This window comes from Condylura cristata, unplaced genomic scaffold (genome assembly GCF_000260355.1).
Source record: "Condylura cristata isolate star-nosed mole 26May11 unplaced genomic scaffold, ConCri1.0 scaffold00034, whole genome shotgun sequence".
Classification (NCBI taxonomy): domain Eukaryota; kingdom Metazoa; phylum Chordata; class Mammalia; order Eulipotyphla; family Talpidae; genus Condylura; species Condylura cristata.
In genome coordinates, this window is record NW_004567135.1 from 10236709 (window position 1) to 10256797 (window position 20089).

The window sequence follows — 20089 nt, forward strand, 5'->3', positions numbered from 1 at the left end:
AGACCATGAACCTCTCCCAATTTCTTATGAATAAAGAATCATAATTACTCATGAGGAAGAGTCTTCATGGTGTACCTGGATCTTTCAACTCCAGGAAGACATGGTTTTCCTGAAGATGACCTTGTTTCAATTGGTTCAAGGGTTCTCACCCAGTCCCTCCTCCTCTTTCCAAAAGAGCAAGCACTCTCATGTGGAAGCAACAGGAACATTCAGCTGAGGTGGAGGTGCAAAGGGGGTGGGGAGGTGGGGGAAGCTTTGAGGTTATGATGAGTTATATTTCTATAGTTTGATAAGAGAGAAAAGGAATCTGTGTCCTGCCTGATTTCGGCTCTGCTGGAGGGCACACTGAAGGGTATTCGGAGAAGCAAGATTTAGGGAAGAGGAAAGAAGAGTCATGGTCTTATTTTTTATTACCCCTTACCCCCCCACTTTCTTACCAGATCTCACACTTGCTGCAGGATAAATAAAAGCTGCCAAAGTAAGCTGTGAGTCCTTCAGGCCTTAAGATACCCAAGTAATACTGGCATCTAAATAAATGCATATAACTTCCTGCTTTCAAGATCAAAGAAGCATCAGAGCACAGCAGCAAACCTGAAGCAACTCTGCCACTTAAAAGTTCTTTATAACCCATTGCTGTTCTCAAGTTTATAGCCTACCACCCATGAATGACATACACAAGTACGTCTGTCCTAGAGTAACAGCTAATTCTGAGGTGAAGCTGCAAAGTGAGGCAGGTCACATGCTTCCTTTCTATCACCTAAGCAAGACCTGGAACTACCGCAGCGTGTGTATCAGCTCACTTTCTGGTGCCTGCTGGAACCACAAAGGGATTGTTACTGCACATACAGTGTAAAGGGAGAGTAAGTTCCTTTAAGGTACCGGAAACCCAAGTGCTGAAGTGAAGCACAGGAAACAGCCTTCCTGGGATAGCAAGAGTTACACAGTGGCGGAGTGGGAAGCACAGGCAATGAGGATGGCAGTCATGGTAAGATAAAATCCAGAAAGCAAGCGGATTACATGCGCAAGGACTATCATCCTGCTTGAATGGTTATTGCTTGGTGAACTTGATAATGAAACGATCACAACAAATCACAAATGAGGAGAGCTATATAAAAGCATAATACAATAAGCTGAATAGAGGTAAACACTGATAATTCACAAAGAGCTCATGCTAGCAGTCACACCTCTCTGGTCTCATGCCAGTTGCCTTTGATGCTGTAGGCCCTTTTATTACCAAATTTCAGGTATGTCTATATTATACAATATTGAATTTTGAAATTTATGAGTTATGTCATAAGGGAGAGTCATCAATTATAAAGTAAACCTTATTCTGGCTTCTGAAAAGAGGTTTTTCCCACTAAAGAGGGAAAATACACATCTCGTTGAGATCAGAAATCAATTCCTGGGATAAACAGACTTGTCTATAAAAACTAGGAGAATGTCTAGTCCTGACCTAGTCCATATAGTAAATTTTAAAGATACCATGATACATTTCTGAGACTGCTGCTTACTTTCTATGCTTTTGATGTTTTTACCTTAAAAAGCATGTATTAAAAAAATTCCCTTGCCATATATAACGTATCTCCAGCCCATGCCACCAACTCCTACTAACAATAACCTATTATTAGCCACAACTTACTGCTTAGTATCCTAAATACAGTTTTCTTGATATTCTAGGTAGCCTGTTGGGTTAACTGTCTACACTTTAAGAAACTGAACAACAAAATAGTGTTTTCTCTTCACCAACCCAGCAGACATCTCCCACAGTAATGTGAAGATATGGACTTTTTGTATGTTGTGATCACTGATGATTTTCCAGTTGGTAGAACAATGGTTGGCACAAAAGACTCTTTCCCAAAGAAGTTAGTCATATGGATCTGTCTATACATATCCAATGGCATTATCAACCCATAACCAACTCTGTGCTAGGTTCAAAAGGGATGATCACTGAGAGCACTGATTATAAGGTGGTTTTTCTTAATCTGGAAGGACAGCCAGTAATAACTAAGCAGGTTAAAGAATATATTAGAAAAGGTGCCAAACTAGACAGATGGAAAGTGGAATCAGGGCGTTATGAAGCTTCAAAGTACCAAGAACTCATGGATAACAGGCTTTGTGATCAAGGATCGTAACGAGAAAGAAAAGATAATTACTACAGAGCTGGTTGCAAGGACAGACTTTTTTCACCATCTTCCCTGAAGCATAAAGAAGAAAGCAATGTGTTAAAGATAAAGAAACATCACTATAAAATACTTAGAATCTTTAAATGGCACACAAAAGCCCAGCAAGAGAAAGCAGGAAGGGAGACAGACTGGTAGGACCTGAGAGCTCTTGCCTTTAGTTAGATACAGGTGTATCTAACTGTTGTTACTTTTAACATGGTTATCTGATAACCTGGTGTCTGGCTGACACAGTTTCTACACCCAATCATTACATCTAAAAGGATAACTCTCCCTGCAACTATAGTCTCTCAGGTCTCACTGCTTGAATTTCAAATACCCAAGCAGTCTTTCCATTGACCCTGTCTCATTTTCTGTTTCTCCTGCTGGGTGTTAAAAAGCACTCAATTAAATACATTAGCATTATGATAGATAAGTACTCTCCCGTTTATAGTTCAAAGTTAATGTAGACAGCCCATTTCCACATCCTAAACATATAACCCTTGCCCCTCTACAAAAATGTCTGCAAGTATATGGAAAACAAGCAACCTTTGAACATAAAAAAAGCATTAAGCCAAGCCGTGCTTTCAAAACCGTTATATATTTTGAGAGCGTAGAATAACGCACCTAAAACTAGTAAGCCTCTCATACCTCTCCTCCTGTTCTCCCCCATATTTGCTTCAAATCTACTTTTTTGGGATTTATTCACCATGGCTTACATGATTTATTCTGAAAATCACTTTCAACAGAAGCTAGGGTCTCTTAGACCGAAAAAGAAGTAATAAGATTTATTATTTATAACTACTTTTATTTGAATGACAGTGTACTATCACCTACCTTTAAGAATTTATTGAGTAATCTGAAGTCATATCTGTCGCACTGTATTGTACAAAATGCCCTGCTTTTCTCCCTTTACTTACACATTTTGTGCTACCTAACACAGAGCTGACATGCCGCATTCATCTGTAAAATACTTGTCTCCTACTATCAATGTCTTTTTTATCTTTCTAGCCGGACGAATAAGTGCTGTAAAAGTGCCAAGGAGTTAATATGCTTAGTCCAGCCTAATCTAACCAGAGAAGTTATGGATGCACGTGCTCCAATATCAAACATGCGTGGAAAACTACCAACTTAGAAATGCCATTATTCTTTGTTAATTAATATCCCTGGACTAGTGGTAATTGTGGCTTAAGGACCTCTGAACCACACTCAGAAACAGTGATGGCATTAGCACATGCATTAAAAAAGCACTCATAACCACATCAGAAGTTTGAGGTCTTAACAGAGAAGATCTTTATCCAAACATTAGCACAGGCTTTCTACTTTAGTTTTGTTTTTTAAATTTTTATTTCAGTATTACACGTATTGCCTTCCTACTATGTGCTGGGTAAGCACCGGCTAATGGAGGGAAACAATGTGTGCTTCCCAAGTACTACTAACTGTTCTCTGCAAGATCTTATTTGATTTTACAATCTTAGAAAATGGGCATCATATTAATCTTACATATGAGGAAGAGGGCGAGAGAGGTTGGGTGAGTAGTATTTTTTTCTTAAAAAAAACTGGGAAATCCCAATAACCATGTTTAAAAAACCATTTTTTCACTTGCATAACTTTTGGTCTTTATAGGATAAAAGTTTTATCACAGTAACTGCATCAGAACTACTTTTGAAACTACTAATCTTATGGGGTTAAATGATATTGGCAATAAAGGATCCATGATGACATTCTAGCACCTTTCCAACTGATGGTTTAGGTTTAACCGAGAAGAAAAGGTTCCCAACTACTCTGAAAAGGAACAGAAACAGGATATATTTTTTACCTGCTGCCAGGATCTCAGTGCATGACGGTCAGGAGCTTTCTGTCACTTCTAACTCTAGAGCTAGGGAAGTACTGAATGGGACTACTGGGTTTAACTGTTAGCATTCTAATGCCACAGGATTGCTTTGATATCAAATCTACCCTTTGGAAGATATTAAGGGACAAAGAAACAATTCTATCACAAAGGGAGTGTGAAGTTTCTAAAAACCTATTATTATTTCTCCATCTTTTATCATAATTAACAGAGACCCAAACTTCTGAGGGTAACAGTAGTTCAGCCAAGCCTCTAAGTAGATGATAAACAAAGAGACAAATGAAAATGAACTGCGTGAACATTAGATCCAAGCAGCAGAAAACAAGGACGAGGAAGGAGTAAAGGTGTTACACACAAAGAGCCAAGCAGGGCGTACTCAGAAATCGGGTCCTCCTGCCACCAGGTTTGAATGTCACCTGCTCAGATGCACAGTTAAACTTCGCACAGCCTGTGAGAGGGGAAAAACAGGGAAGAACAGAGAGAAGAGACAGAACACAACTACAAGATGTTAGAAACTTGAGGCTGGAGTGGTGAAATGCACTAAGATGGCACACAGAAGAACAAGCTTCTAGGGAAAAGTCAGCTCTGTAGCACAGGAAATATTAGGCCTCAGTTCCCTTCATCTGCAAAATGTTGAAGCTTTTCTCAGTGGGAGTGATGCTCGCTTAGTCTGCACCTCTACCAAGCAAGCACATTCATCTTGTGAAGAGAGAACTTCATCTCTAATTTGAATGACACTGTGGCAAAAGCACCTAGGCTAGTTATCTGTATGTTGTTTCATTTTTTACTACCCAGACACCCAACTCTCTTTTCAAGTTTCATTACGTTACTGGAGGTCTTTTCAATTTTCATTACGATGTTACTGGAAGTCTTTTCCTCAACAGTAATGCTTTGAGTGATCACTAGGAAACCAAACTGTATTTGGAAAATACATTATGGGTAGAAAACTGAACTGCAGGGCTGTTCAACCTTAGTGTTGTTCCCAGACTTGAAGGTCAAAAAAGTACACATTGGCCAAGCAAATCCATTACCTTTCAGAAACTGCTAAAACTTGGTTTTAGAATGGTTGTAAAAATCTCAGTATAGTAGTATTAAAGCACTGAGATCCAAATCCCAAATCTCATATATATCACAGGTTGACTTTTTGCTGTAATCACTTGAAAAAAGGTGTTTTAACCTGATGGGAACAATGAACCCTCCCTATTTTCCCTTTTCAGCACCAAAGATTGATTCACAACCCTAAAATACACAGAGTGTGTTCTAGTAAGCTGGTCTTCCAACCCACCTTAAACAAAAAGTTACTTTTTAGGCTTTGTCCCAGCCATGGCAATATCTCCATTTAAATGTTTTTTGGGTGATGGCTGCTTTAATTTCTTACCTTGACCTGGAGCAGAAAGGCTTGGTACTGAAATGGCACCATCACTGGTAAAAGCTGAATAGAGGTTGTCACTGGAGGGAGATGGCTTAAGGGGCTGTAACAGTTGATTCTGCCCAGTTTCTGGGATATTCCCAGGTGGGTGGAGGGTCTGTTGAGGGTGCAAGACTGAAGATGCACTCTGACCAGTAATGTTACCTGACAAAGATAAAGTGGTATGAGGAAACACATACAGCTTCCCAATGTTCCATTTAGTGAATAACAGTGGTCACAAGTTATAGATGATTAAAGATCAAAGGCCTCACTGACAGGGGAAAAATGAAAATAACATGAGAATCAAAAGTTAATGGGGCTACATCCCAAAAGATGATTTTAATTTTAGATAACCCAGGTGGCTCATAGTCTGAGGTGAGTGAACATGCAGCAGACAGAAGAGAATTTCATTTTGTAATTTCTAGATTCCTTTAGTTAAGTCCTATTATAAAACAGTTGGATCATGACACAAACTGATTTCATAGGCAGTCTCTGCTTAGTCTTTCTTTAAAGTATGCATCAAATTATGCACAAAAAAGTCAAAAATTTTGGAGGTGAGGCCCTCCTTGATGGCGCAGTGGGTTAAAGCACAACACTAAGAAGCTAAAGCCACTTCAGCATGATCCTCACCCCGGAGGTGACCCACATGGCGTCGCAGACCTCTCCTGACCGGCCCACTGCTCCCCTTAGCAGTTTACTTCATCAATCAACCAGTTCTGCTCCCCACTTTGTCTCTGGTGAATCCTCTCACTGCCCCTGCACCTCTGGCTTGTACCCTAGTTCTATATGCATAAATAAATAAATCTTTAAAAAAAATTATGTAGGTGACTATAGAGTAACTCATCTTTTTCTATTTTTCATTGTATATATACGTACTTTAAAATATTTATTTGTGCATACAGAATTGGGGTACAGGCTAGAGGCTCAGGGACAGCGAGAGGCTTCACCAGAGACAGAGTGGGGAGCAGCAGGTGGGTCAGGAGAGGTCTGCCACGCCATGTGGTCACCTCCGGGGCAGGCGGGAATCGAACTCATGAGGAAGTGGCTTTTAGATTCTCAGTGCGGTGCTTTAACCTGCTGCGCCACCAGGGAGGGCCCAGCTTTCAGTGGTGTTTTAACCCACTGCGCCATCAGGGAGGGCCTCATTGTATATTTTTTAATGAGGTAAAAATAGTTTCACATTATGTATAATTTGAAGGTAAAGGTTAATTTTCTTGGTAGATGGCTTTCAAACACTAAGTGTCTTGAAATTGATTTTGCTGTATAATGAAACAGTTCATACAAAAAGTATGTCAAAGTTGGGATCAGAATCTAAATTGGTAACTATTCCTTAGAATCACCTCTCTATGAAGGAGTTGGTCCTAATGTGCTAAAGGTAAAGATCTGGGTCTTTGAAAAGTTTACAGAGAATGGAGACGTGGGAAGAAGTTTGTTACTGCTCTCCACCATACTTAACACTGAACCTGGAGAGCAAATGAGGCATACACTTAATTCACCCTTTTCTACTTTACAACTAGTTATCTATTAGCATTACATAACTTCACCGAAGAGTAAAGATACTCACTGCAATTAAAATAGACAAACTATTATTAACAAGAGAGTATTAAAGTATTTCTCTGATTACAACCACTAGCAAGTTTTTTATTTGATACAGAGAAACCAAATAAAAACTTGAATCAAGGTATCATTTAAGACATATCCAAGTATGTATCTATGAAAATCTACATTCATGCCAGTTGAAATTATGACCAATTCATCCATTAAAAGGAAGAAACTATGTGAACTTTACTAAATAAAGAATTTATTTTTTCCACCTGTCCATGAGTTTGGTGAATACGTTTTATATGAGGTGCCAAGCACAGCTGAAATATTTTACCCTTAAGAACTATAAACACAGGCCCTCTCTGGTGGCGCAGCGGGTTAAAGCACAGCACTGAGAAGCTAAAGCCACTTCCGCATGAGTTTGATTCCCGCCTGCCCCGGAGGTGACCACATGGCATGGCAGACCTCTCCTGACCCACCCGCTGCTCCCCTCAGCAGTGTACTTCCTAGATCTGCCTGTTCTGCTCCCCACTCTGTCTCTGGTGAAGCCTCTTGCCGCCCCTGAACCTCTGGCCTGTACCCCAGTTCTGTATGCACAAATAAATAAAAATAAATCTTAAAAAAAAAACAAACAAAAACTATAAACACAGACTATCAGTAAATAGTAATATGGACCACAATGGAATCAGTCATTATACTTACCCTGTTTACTTCCATAGACTCAAAAAGAGGTACTATAAATACAGGAGTAGAGAAGTCAAGGAAGCAAGAATATTAGGAAAGTTAAAGTCCTTTGAAAAATGGCAAATATTTAAGTAAAATATAAAGTTGAAAACAGAGACAAAAGATAGAATTTTATGGCTGACTCGGTCCAGGACTCTTTACCTGAAAGCTGGGGGCTTTTATTCCCCAAAGAACTGCTGCGACTAGATTTGCTGCCTTTGCTTTTAGTGGGTCGCCTTCTTCTCCCGGAAAGGGGAGCAGCTGGGGGAATAATGACAGCAGGGGGAACCTTGCCCAGTTTGGTATACAAAGATTCAATTTCATGTTTCTGGCGACTCTGTAGGTCTTGAATCTCTTTAAGGTGTCTACAAAAATAACCAAACATATTAAAAAATATTACAACCATATTTTGTTCAACTAAGCATCAACAATAAATTCTTTAACCTCCATTCAAGTATTTATTTATTCATGAATCTCTCCCACATATGTATTAGAAATTTAACTTCTAATACACTGATATTCTAATTTGTGAACTCATCTTGGTTTCTACTACCCAAATCAAATTCTTTTCTCTTTTCTCCCTCACTTCAATTCTAATAAGCTCCAAGCTAACAAGATGTGGTTGAACTGTCAGGGGAAAAAGACTTTCTGACTTTTGAAGCAATATACAGGAGTACTGAATTTACTACTTTGATCTAATTTGTAAAATGTGACCTACCTATGCCATCAATGGATTCATTCGGCAGACTAGTCAGTAGTCTCAGTAACAATAATACTTAAAAATTTATAGAATTAAAAATGTGATGAAGCCCCATGTGTATTGCTGCTTTATTTACAATTGGAAAGACATGGAAACAACCCAAATGCCCAAAAGTGGATGACTGGATTAAAAAGATGTGGTACATATACACAATGGAATATTACTGAGCAACCAAAAAATAAAAAAATAACATGCCTTTGCAGCAACATGGATGGAGCTGGAGAAGATCATGCTTAGTGAAATAAGCCAGAAAGAAAAGGAAAAATACCAGATGTTTTACTCACAGCAAGAGTATAACAGACCAGGTGAGAAAATAACAATAATGAACAGCTATATACCAGAGACATTTTATAAGTTAGTGTGGACAATGGGATCAAAAACAGTGGTGGGAGGGAAATGTACTGGATTGTGGTGATGGCACGCAGGTGATTTGATAATGGGAAGCCCATAGGGATCACAACTGAGATGGAAAAAGGCACAAAATGATGCTAAAAAAAAAAACTATTATTTTTAAAAAATGTGCTACAAGTACAACTGCTTATGAGTGGAAGAGAATCATACTGTGGTAACAAGCTTTTTCCTATCATACTCTGTAAATGAAATGAGATAGTGCAATGAAAACAATATTAACTTAGCACCAGGAGTTAGACCTCAATAGTCACCATTATTCTCTCAAGAAGAAAGTATACTTACTTTTCTCGTAGTCGTCGCAGCTCTAACTTTAAGTCTTCATCTTCAATATCTGACTCATTGTCACTACTCATATACGAGGAGTTGAACGAATTACTAAGGCTTTGACTTAGATTCTGGATAGGAAGGCTCTTTGAGCACAACTGCTGGGGGGAGTGTGGACTACCTGAACCATCATCCACATCCCTACTTAGGAAGGCAGCCTCCAGGTCAGAAGACGGCCCATTGAGATGTGAAGGCTCAGAGAGTTCAGGCTTTTCTTTCTTTGGTATCACAGCAGGAAGAACAGTTTGCTCTAAATCCATTAAAGGAGGAGTTGCCACTGGTCCCTCTCTCTTTGCCTCAGCCATCTTGTCTTCAGTTCTTGATACAGAGAAACGACCAACTTTATTTGCTGTAGTTGTCACCTGAAAACGTCCAACCTTGGTAGGCTGACCTGTTTCTGCAACAGGAATTTTGTGGGCACCATCTGGCATATCTGAAGAAATGCCATGGATGGTCATTCCATTAGGCTCTGGCTTCACAAGAGTACTCTCTGGACTACTACTTGATAGCACTGAGGACTCTGAAGTGCTGGATTCAAAATGAACAGACTTTGCATCTTCTGACTTATTTTTACCCTCTCTCTGAGCATCATCCGCTGTTACTGAAACCTGGTAAAAGAGGCAAAAGTGAGATAAAAAAACAAAATTCCCTTATTCAATTTTTAGCATGGCTCATAAAAAAATGGAATCACTTCATTGCTTATCACTGAATAGGCTGATTATCTGTTTAAACAGCCCCTCCATTTTTGACTGTGAAAATAAACTGAAAACCACTACAAAGAACAACAGTATCTGTACTGAGATGTAGATGCTGCATGGCTGGCTAAGCTGAATATAAGATTTACTCTCATTTCTCATGTTATGCAAAAAACTTAGGTTCATGTCTAGTGCAAATATAAGTAATAGATCATGGAATCTTGGAAGTTACTAAGTACTACAAATTTTAAATGACAGTTAAGTTTCAAGAATCGCCACAACTAAATGGCACTAAAAAGGATCCAGATCCTTGTTAGCTCATCTATATACAAACACAAACTCAGTCCAGCTACAAATTATCAATTTGCAAACCAGAAAAAATATGAATTTGCAAACCAGAAAAACATCACCTACTACCCACAACTTCAAGATTATCATGAGAATAAATGGAAAGTAGTTGTGGAAATAGTTAAATTTTTTAAAAGCTTGTTTGGCATGATATACTAAGAGCCAGAAAATGTTCACTTGTTGGAACAGCTGGAAAAGTTACTGGTATCATTTAATGCTGACTCAGTATTTCCACCTCAGAAATTAATCCTAAAAAAATTCCTAAACATTGAAAATATTTTTACATATAAAAATATTTATTGTCACTTTATTTATGTTACTATGCGAGAAATAGAGGAGAATGATTAAGTAAGCTAACTACTAGATAGGGGAAAATGATAAAAAGCTTTAGAAGTGCTATATAAAAGAAATGTAACATATTGGAAATTATGTAACAAAAGGTAGGATATATTTTAATCATATACACTCGCCCTGCTGAAAAAAAAGAGGGCATCAATCATCTTACTTGAAATCTCCCCATCTTAAAAACACCAGCTCCTGAACTAGTTGTGAGGACAGGGCCTTCTGTGGCTTGAGGAACTGGAACAAAGACAAGGAGGAAAACAAATTAGTATTGAAGTTAGCTTCTTTTCCCTTTGACCAGAAATACAGCAAGATAAAACCATGAATCAGACAAAAAAAATTATTAGAGATAAAAAAAATTCCTTACCCTCATCTCCCTCTTTCCCTGCGGTTTTGTCTAGCAAGGACAAAGGGTTATTATTTGCTGTCCTACTAGATTAATTTATCATCAATGTCCTGCCTTTTCCTGTACATATGCACAAATGATATGGCATCATTTGAAGGAATAAAAGTTGTATATAAGTAAAGCAGATTCCCAGGTTACTATAACATTAAAAGATAGTATAAAAATTAGGTAGTGGGCCCTCCCTGGTGGCGCAGCAGGTTAAAGCACAGCATTGAGAAGCTAAAGCCACTTCCTCATGAGTTCGATTCCTGCCTGTCCCGGAGGTGACCACATGGCGTGGCAGACCTCTTCTGACCCACCTGCTGCTCCCCTCAGCAGTGTACCTCTGGCCTGTACCCCAGTTCTGTATGCACAAATAAATAAAAATAAATCTTAAAAAAAAAAAAAAAATAGGTAGTAGCGGTAAGAATTCGGTTATTATTTAATTCAAAGATAAATAAATGGAGGGAACAGTATGTTTTACCTAGAATAGTAAAGATCCATTTTAAAATGAAAACCAGTTATGGGAAGCTAGTTTATGCAAAGTCTTGAAAACAGGGCAGTCAATCGGTAAGTACTTTTGAGCAACTTTATTCTTTTATATTTTAAAGATTTATTTATTTATGCATATAAGATGCTGGGGCTGAGGATTCACCAGAGGTAAGAGTGGACTGACTGAAACACACAGTTGAAGGGAGCAGCAGGTGGGACAGCAGAGGTCTGCTGCACCATTTGGGTCACCTTTCCTGGCCAGGGATCGAACTTGTGCTACAGTGGCAGCAGATAGCTTCATGGTGCTGCACGTTAGCCCGTGGAGCCACCAGGGAGGGCCCCCTTCTGAGCAACTTTAAACTACTTCCTCCTCTTTCTTCTTTTCTAGGAACAGTAATTTGAGTTTAATTCTAATAGTATTAAAACCACACACCAAAATTTATTTTATACAACTGGCAGATTACTGATTTTGATATTTGCATTTTAGTGAGATACCTTTCTTTTAGTGGCTGTGTAGCATTACACTGTATAAATGCATAACGTGTGTGCATAATTTTTTAAAAAGTACATTTTAACAGGACTCCCTACTGATGGATATTCAACAAATTTTAAAAAAAGGATTTATTTATTTATGCATACAGAACTGGGGTACAGGTCAGAGGTGCAGGAGCAGTGAGAGGATTCACAAGAGGCACAGCAGGGAGCCGAACAGGTGGATGGACCAAGTACACTGCTGAGGGGAGCAGCAGGTGGGTCAGATTCACCTTGGAGGTCAACTCCCTAGCTGGGGATTGAACTTGCAACTGAAGTGGCTGTGCCAAGCTTCACAGTGCTGCGCCTTAACCCAATGGGTCACCAAGGAGGGCCCACTAAGCATATTTAAATTATTCAGAACTTCTTGGTATAAAAAAAGGTAGTATAATAAGTATTCTCATTAGAACTATGGAGTAAATACCTAAAAATTAAAGTACTGTATAATTTCCACTGAACATGCTGGTGGACATTACTAAACTGTTATTCAAAGAGGTTGTAAACTTCTGAATTTACCAATGATAGATGAGAAATCTGTCACTTGTAGTATTACTTTACATTTCTGTTATGATGAAGGGAATTAAGTATTTTCATGTCCAAATTTCTTTTTCTGATTCTTTGGATTATGTTTTGACCCATGCTGAACTTATATAAACTTTGTATTAGCAAAACTAGTCCTTTTTGTGGTATGAATACACAAGTCAGTTTTATATTTATGTTTGGGCCAAATATTTTATTTTGCATGCAAATTTAAAATGTTTCTAGGTTGGGCATTAAACTAAACATCTTTTATATCAGGGATCAGCACACTAATTTCCATGAGCCAAATATAGCCCACTGCATGTTTCTGTAAGTAAATTTTATTGGAACTAGTGAAACACTATCATTTATATATTGCCTGTTGTTGCTTTTGGGCCACCGTAGAGGATTTGAGTATTCTGGGAAAGCCTATATATGGTTAGCAAAGCCTAAAATATTTACTGAGCAAAGCCTAAGGTTATTTACTATCTGTTCTCTTACAGAGAAAGTTTGCTGACTCTGCTCTAGACAGTTTAATATTTTCTAATATTGTTTTTCATCTTTGATTCATTTGGAATTTATTTTGATGTAGACTAGTGATCTACCTTTGCTTTTTTCTAGCTGGCTGGCTGGTTGTACTGAACCATTACTGAAACAACCTTTCCTCATTGAATTAGGTGGTCACCTTTTCATACTTTTTATTCCCTTTCAGTCATTCCATTTCTAGACCTTTCTAGTCTAGTTTATTTTAAAATGAGAGTCAATTCAAAAGTAATTGCCTTGAAAATTTAGAGGTCTCCAAGTGAATTTAGCATTTAAGGAAGACATAAAAGTATGCAGATAATCTTATTTTTATATTAGGAAAGTACATTTATGTCTGATTTGCTGAGGATGAATATATCAATATTATAAAGAGAGAGAATTAACATTAAGGGCTATCCAAAAATCACATTAAATAAGTACTGTCTACATTTAATTATTTTCACCTATGAATATAAATTTTTTGGAATGAAAATGTGGCCAAAAAATAAAAGTAAATCTCCTGTGTTCTGTTTGACTGATGAATTGGTAAAAATCAAATCAATGATGTAAGTTGGTATGAACTTATGACTAAGCACAGGTGATAAAATTCTAATACATTTTAGTTGATATGGATAATTAAAAAAAAAGTTGGAAATATGGCTGTTGAAAGAGATTTATCCATGAACATGCCAATTCTAAAGACTCCAAAATAGATAAAATAATGTATTCAATTAAGATTTATGGACATCTTAAGATGTGTTTCTATCACACATGCTATCTAGGTTCATTTTATTTCTATAATATCTGGTGTCACAAAAGTCAAGAGTAAATTAACTTTTATAAATCTATTTGCATGTCCTAATCTCTCATAGTGAGGATGAGGTCCACTTAGAAATAGAGCCTTATGCGAAGAAACCTTCATTAACATCTTGCATATCTCCCTCGAGAAAAAAAAACTACTGTAAAGGAGCTATTCCTTCACATCTTTTATGTGAAGTATCGACATTTTTGGTCATGAAATAAGTAAAAATATTCCTGAAAATAGTCTCAAGTACACCTGCATTCTCAAGAGATGCATGTGAAACAGTAACCTCTACAAACAGTAACCTCTACAATCAATTTATATGGAGGGCTGGAAGTAGTAATTAAGAAGGATCCATCTTACCATCCCTCTGAGGCTGTGCTCCTGCTTCTGTAACTGCTGTTGAAGTCACCATGGACACAGGCTGCAAATTACATAGAGATACCATAAAATCTTTAGTTTTAGTCATTCTTACACTTTTATCTGGCCACTTTTCCTCTGGTCTTTATAAGTGGCAGAAAAGGAAAAAAAAAAAAAGAACAGAAAGATAGTATATATATGAAGAAACATCTATCTGAGGAAATTTCCTATTTTACTTATTTTTTACATCATTTTCTATTTTGTGCATTTTCCCATCTCGGTTGTAATCGTTGTGGACTTCCCACTACCAGTTCATTCGTGTGCCATCACTAAGTTCTGTGCACCTTTCCCACTCCATTTTTTCATCCCATCCTTCTCTCCATCTCCATAAAATATCTCTGGTATGTAGTTGTTTGTTGTTTTTTTTTTTGTTTTTCGCTTTATTACTAATGCTTTTTTTTCTTTCTTATTTTTAACTGGCTAAAATTAAGTGGTACAAAATAAAACAGATTTTTAAAAAGAAGCTTTTAGTCTTAACTCTTCTACATTGCTTAATTTTTTTCACAGACTACGTAGATATTCACAAAAAAATAGTTTTAATCAGACCATTACTGTGTCACAAATCTAAATGAAGTTAAAAAATATAATCTCCAAAGTTTAAATACAAAAAAAAACAAATCTAAATGAAGTTAAAAAATATAATCTTCAAAGTTTAAATACAAAAAAAATTATATCAGAATGATCTGATATAATTCTAACCAGATGCAAGACAAGAAAGCATCTTTCAAATCAAGTATTTCCCATAGCTACAGAACTTACACCAACTGCAGATGTCACTGCAACAGTTTCTGGACTAAGTGTTCTTCTCAACTGAGCGTCAAGATCTTCTAAAGGTTGCTGGGACTGCATGAAAACAACCACAGTTAAGATTAGATTTTGACATATTCAGAGCTACTAGTTATAGCCAATTTATAGAAGACATACTATTTTATGCTTTAGATTAACACAATATAACATCTACCTATTCACTGAATACAAATCTCAACATCCTAAATCCAATTTAGTTAAACTGCTTAGATGATTTACCAGTCTTAAATATTATGTCAATCTCTCAAAATCTTAGAAACTTTTAAGTTTCAAAGTCTTTTCTGCCATCTGTATGTGATAATACTCAATGTGATAGAAAAACTGTCAGTCTTCTCTTTAAAAATATATTCTGCAAAATCAATCAGGATTTATTGACATATTTAGTATATTACATGTTCCCTATTTTTCAGTTTTGTCCATCTTGCTGAGAATGTGTCCTTATGGACTAAAAGATGACATTATCATATACGTCACTATCAGCTGATGTAACTTAACAATTTAACTTTTTATGTACTATAGATGGCAACAAGGAGGAACTAAGATTTGGGCATTCATTCCAGGTGGTCTCAAATCACCCATCCACAATCACCTTTTCCCTTGCCACAATCTCTAACCCTACGTCCATGTGGGCTTCTATAGCCTTATCCTCTGTATGTAGATGCTATCACTGACCAGAGCTCCTCCATATTTTATTTACTGTTTTATATACCTTGAGCTCTCCTAGTTCAAATGCAAGTTTTTATATAAGAGATTTTAAACTAATTTACACACAAGAGATTTTAAACTAATTTACGCACTTTCACATGCAACTTTTGCAAAATCCAGTGGCTGATAAAATGATTCTCTGTTGGAGTCAGTACTCTATTCCTACTATATAATCTGGGGTGGAAGAAGTAGGGATAATTCCCATTTCCAAAGTTAGTAATTTACCTTTTTTTAAAAAAAGAAACATCATACTAAAGTAAATTCCTAATTTAGTCTCAATGCTTATTAGTTTGTCCCAAGTACAATAATGGATACAATGGATTCATACTGAGTATTTTCCTTATGAAAGTTTAACTCAGTGGGCGGGATGGTGGGGTATGAAAGGAAAATAATTTAAATATTGTAGGCAATTCTGACCACCACTCTATCAAATGAGCAGAATGAGTGTAAGAATGAAATCTCACATTCAAGTTGCTGGTTTTAGCTCCTTTACAAGTATCTTATGTTAGCTGAGCGACATGGTTTTTGTATTTTAATTTTTCATGAACATGACCCTTTATCCACCTAAATGTAAGCCTATTGCATGTAAAACATTCAAATAAAAACTTAGCTTCACTGAACTCATAAAAAATGGAATTTTCAATGTAGTAACATTTCCTAGGGAGATGTCAAAATCAATTTCATGACATATAGTATTTTCCTTTTATAGTGGCATAGAACCTAATTTCATACGAAGCTACAATTTTCACTATTCCACCAACGTGTGAATAATAGGAGTTATAGTTATTTAGCCAGTGTCAACTTTGCTATTTTCTTCCTTTATGAGAAATGAAAAAATACTGATAACTTGAATCAACATACCAAACAAAGAGAACTGTGAAGTTCTTTTTTTTATTAAGGTCTGGGGTCATTTACCATACTAATTTAAAAGAAAGTTGTTATTAAGTCAAAATTAAATAGGAGTCAGAAGCCAAGGTCATGCAATGGAGAATTTAAATAAGCTTTGTGAAAGGAAGCCAGGGCACAAAAAGATAACCACCATGTCTTGGGGCACCTGAGTTAGTGAAGGTCCTGGGAAAGGTGGCGGCTGCTCGCTGGGTGGAGTACCAGCTGGAGGTTCAGTACCTACTGGCAGCACCTACAGACATGAAGGGAAATTCAAGTTCATGAGCCACTAAGAGTAAAGAATGTACAAGAAGAGCAAATCAACTAATTTGAATGCAGAAGCCTAGAATAAAATCTATCATTATAATAAGGTATGCTTATCACCTGGTTTATACTCTGGGCTCTATCTTGAAAGAATTTATACCAGTGAAAATATATCAATAAAATGAATAGTAAAATTCTGTAAGAAGTTATTCCCTAAGGAAAACAGTGGAAAAAGGGTACAAGATATGACATGCACACTCATGTCTTGAACCTCTTACTGAGTACAACATTACCTATCAGGCTTTTCATAAAACAAAGACTTTTCTGAGAATTTAAAAACAATTCAGAAATAAGCAAAGGGCAGGTCTGATTGTTAAAAAAAAAAAAAGCACCAAAAAATCTAATGCAATTTGTATTTTATCTTAGTGGAAGCCTCTCTATTATCCTATTATTTAAAAAAAAAAAAAAAAAGCCTCTCATGTGAATGGCAAATGCAGAAAAGATGAGTGCGGCATACAATACAGTAGAAATACAATGTTGTTATTTGGAGAAGACCAGAGGTTAAAGAAGCAGAATGAGAGGAAATCCATCCAGCAGAACTAGAAAACATTTTAGTTATTTTATTCTCAGAATTAAGGTTTTTTTCCTCCTCTTGTCAATGATTTCCAATTTTTTTTTATAAGCCCCAACTTGATCATGTGTAGTTTAAGGAAAACAGAAAATCTGCTTTATCATCACAAAATAGATTGTGAACTGATGTTACTATGAATAATCTACCAACAGGTGCATTTATCTTCCTTTTTGGGATAGAAATTTCTTCAGTGTAGACCAACTGGGAAGAAGTACCTGTATTTTGCCTGATTAATAGTCTGAGAAAACTATAAGATATAATTAACCCGAAAATCCTGCCATATTTCAAAAGCAAAAAGCTCCCATGCTCAATATACACATATCCTAAAATCACCTGCAATATATTTAATCAATGCCACTATAGGCCCAGTGGCTTTATAACCACATTTCTGATTTCCAATTACTGGGAGAGAGTGATGATCATGGTTATCAAATTGTTCTTAAATGAGAATCTTACTGGAGTCTTAGTTAAAGGTGGCTTTGCTGGAACAGTTCCGGGCTTCATTCCTGGTGCAGTGCTGACTGAGGCCGAAACATAACTCACTGGTGTTGAAACTTGCCCAGGTGTGACCACTGGTATTGCTGGCAAACCAGTTGTTCCTATTGGCAAACTGGTTGGTGGTAAGCAAGTACTTGTAGTGGACGTCATGAGTTTGCTTGGTGCAACAGCAGTGGTTGGGATGCCTGGTGTGACAGTGGTCTCTACTACCAGTGATGTTTCTAGTGACACCGGGGCATGCTGAGCTCCAGATGAACCATGTTCACTAAAGAGAGATCGCAGTTTTTCCTCCAGAGTCTTTATATCATCTATCCCAGGAGCTTTGGGTTGTATATCAGCATCCATTTCAGGACAATGCATATGGGGCTGGTTGGGAAGCAAAGCTGGTTGAGGCTGACTATGAATTAGTGTCTGCTGTACAGCAGGCACATTGGCAACAGGTTGTACCATAGGTGGGATACTAGGTACTTGGGGTAATAATGGTGTAGAAGTAGGTCCTGCTGCTTGGGGAAGAGCAGGAGCAGAACCTATATTTGGTGGGATGACCAAGGGATGTAATCCGCCGGGCTGAGAAACAGAACTAGTTACTCCTGCTCCAGGGGAAGAGGAAGATGTTGCTGAGAGGGTCAAAGCCAATCCAGTTGTACTGCTATGAGATGTTTTATCAAGTGAGTGTGCACTAACAACCACTGTTTCAGCTAGAGTAGGAGCAGAGTTACTGCTGCTAAGCTGAAGGGATGGAAATGAAGTGGTGGTTGAAACAGAAGGTAATGTGGCTCCCCCAGTCGTAGTGCCTGCTGTCTGCTGAGATAATACAGGTGGAGGCTTAGCACCTGGGGCAGCAGCACTGCCCACTGCAGAGGCTGACGGTGTTGAAACTTGTACAGAGGGGTAAGTGCCTATACTAGAAACAATGGTCCCAGATATGGGAGCCTGAACTGATTTGGATGTTGATACTGAGACAACTGCAGGTACTGTGATGCTTGTTACCACACTGGAAAGTACTGGTGATTCAGATGCAGGTGGTATAAGAAGACCACTTGAAGTTATTACACATGTGCTGGTGGCAGCCCCAGCAACCCCTTTTTCATTGGGTACTGTAATATCAGATTGATTTACTGATGTGGACATGTCACTAAGAGGGCTGCCAGTTGCAGGGACTAATACTGAAGATGTGGCTGCTGTTGGAGTTGGAGCTCCAGCAATATTACTCATTGCTGAAGGAGGTACTACTGGAAATGTTGGTCCTGTCTGACTAAAATTGGGAGGTGCTGTATTGGGTCCTTCTGTCATTTGGGTATGCCTAAGTTCAGAAAAAGCTTGCTGCAGACTAAGGGATGAAGCAGAGTGAGACAAGTTCATTCCAGGTGTTGAAGCAGCAACTGAAAGGAAAAACAGTATGTTTAGAATCAGTTCATTTAAAAAGGGGAGTAATCAAAAGAATGTCCTAATAATCTATTTTTGGATTACAAACAATGCCACATAACAAGGCTTAAAATCTCTCCAAGGAAATGAAAAGGCTCTAAACTCAAAGTTAAACAGCAATTTCATCAAAATAAACTTGCATGAGGGAAAATACAGAGTACCTCAAAGCATATACAATATGCTTTGTATTAAATGGAATATTAAATGGAGAAACCAAACACAATACTGCATCTACATAGTATCTTCTAGTATATTTAGTATGGCCACTTTTTTGGGGGCTATTTTTCTCTAATACTCTCTACACATCATTTCTTTCCATCCTTCATATAGTTTATCTGCTGGTCATAATCTCAATTTTTCTCTTTATTTTCTATGCCATCACTTGAACTACAGTATATAGACCACACTTGGAATATTGCAGAGAAACTGCAGAATTTACACAAGTATGTGTACAAAAATTGCCTTACCTGTATCTGATATCTCACTGTTGAAAATTTTTGATTCTCGTAATCGACTTTCTGGCACAGGACTCACTATAAACCGTCTCCCAGCAGAATGAACAACTTGAGTTAAAGAACTAGTAGTAATGCCTGGTTAAAAAAAACAGCAGACCACTTACAATGTGTCTCATCACCCCCC

General features: G+C 37.5%; 1 protein-coding gene across 1 annotated transcript in view; it reads right to left on the bottom strand.

The window, feature by feature from the left end:
* Window positions 1-20089, bottom strand: part of WNK1 (WNK lysine deficient protein kinase 1) — a 129479-nt gene that overhangs the window by 4234 nt on the left and 105156 nt on the right. Inside the window, exons 20-28 of the mRNA XM_004692541.2 lie at window positions 19918-20040; window positions 17984-19407; window positions 16802-16885; window positions 14995-15078; window positions 14179-14239; window positions 10728-10801; window positions 9138-9787; window positions 7847-8049; window positions 5390-5584 (exon numbers count right to left, since the gene is read on the bottom strand). Of these exons, the coding sequence (XP_004692598.1) occupies window positions 5390-5584; window positions 7847-8049; window positions 9138-9787; window positions 10728-10801; window positions 14179-14239; window positions 14995-15078; window positions 16802-16885; window positions 17984-19407; window positions 19918-20040 (2898 nt within the window). The remainder of the gene's footprint in view (window positions 1-5389; window positions 5585-7846; window positions 8050-9137; window positions 9788-10727; window positions 10802-14178; window positions 14240-14994; window positions 15079-16801; window positions 16886-17983; window positions 19408-19917; window positions 20041-20089) is intronic.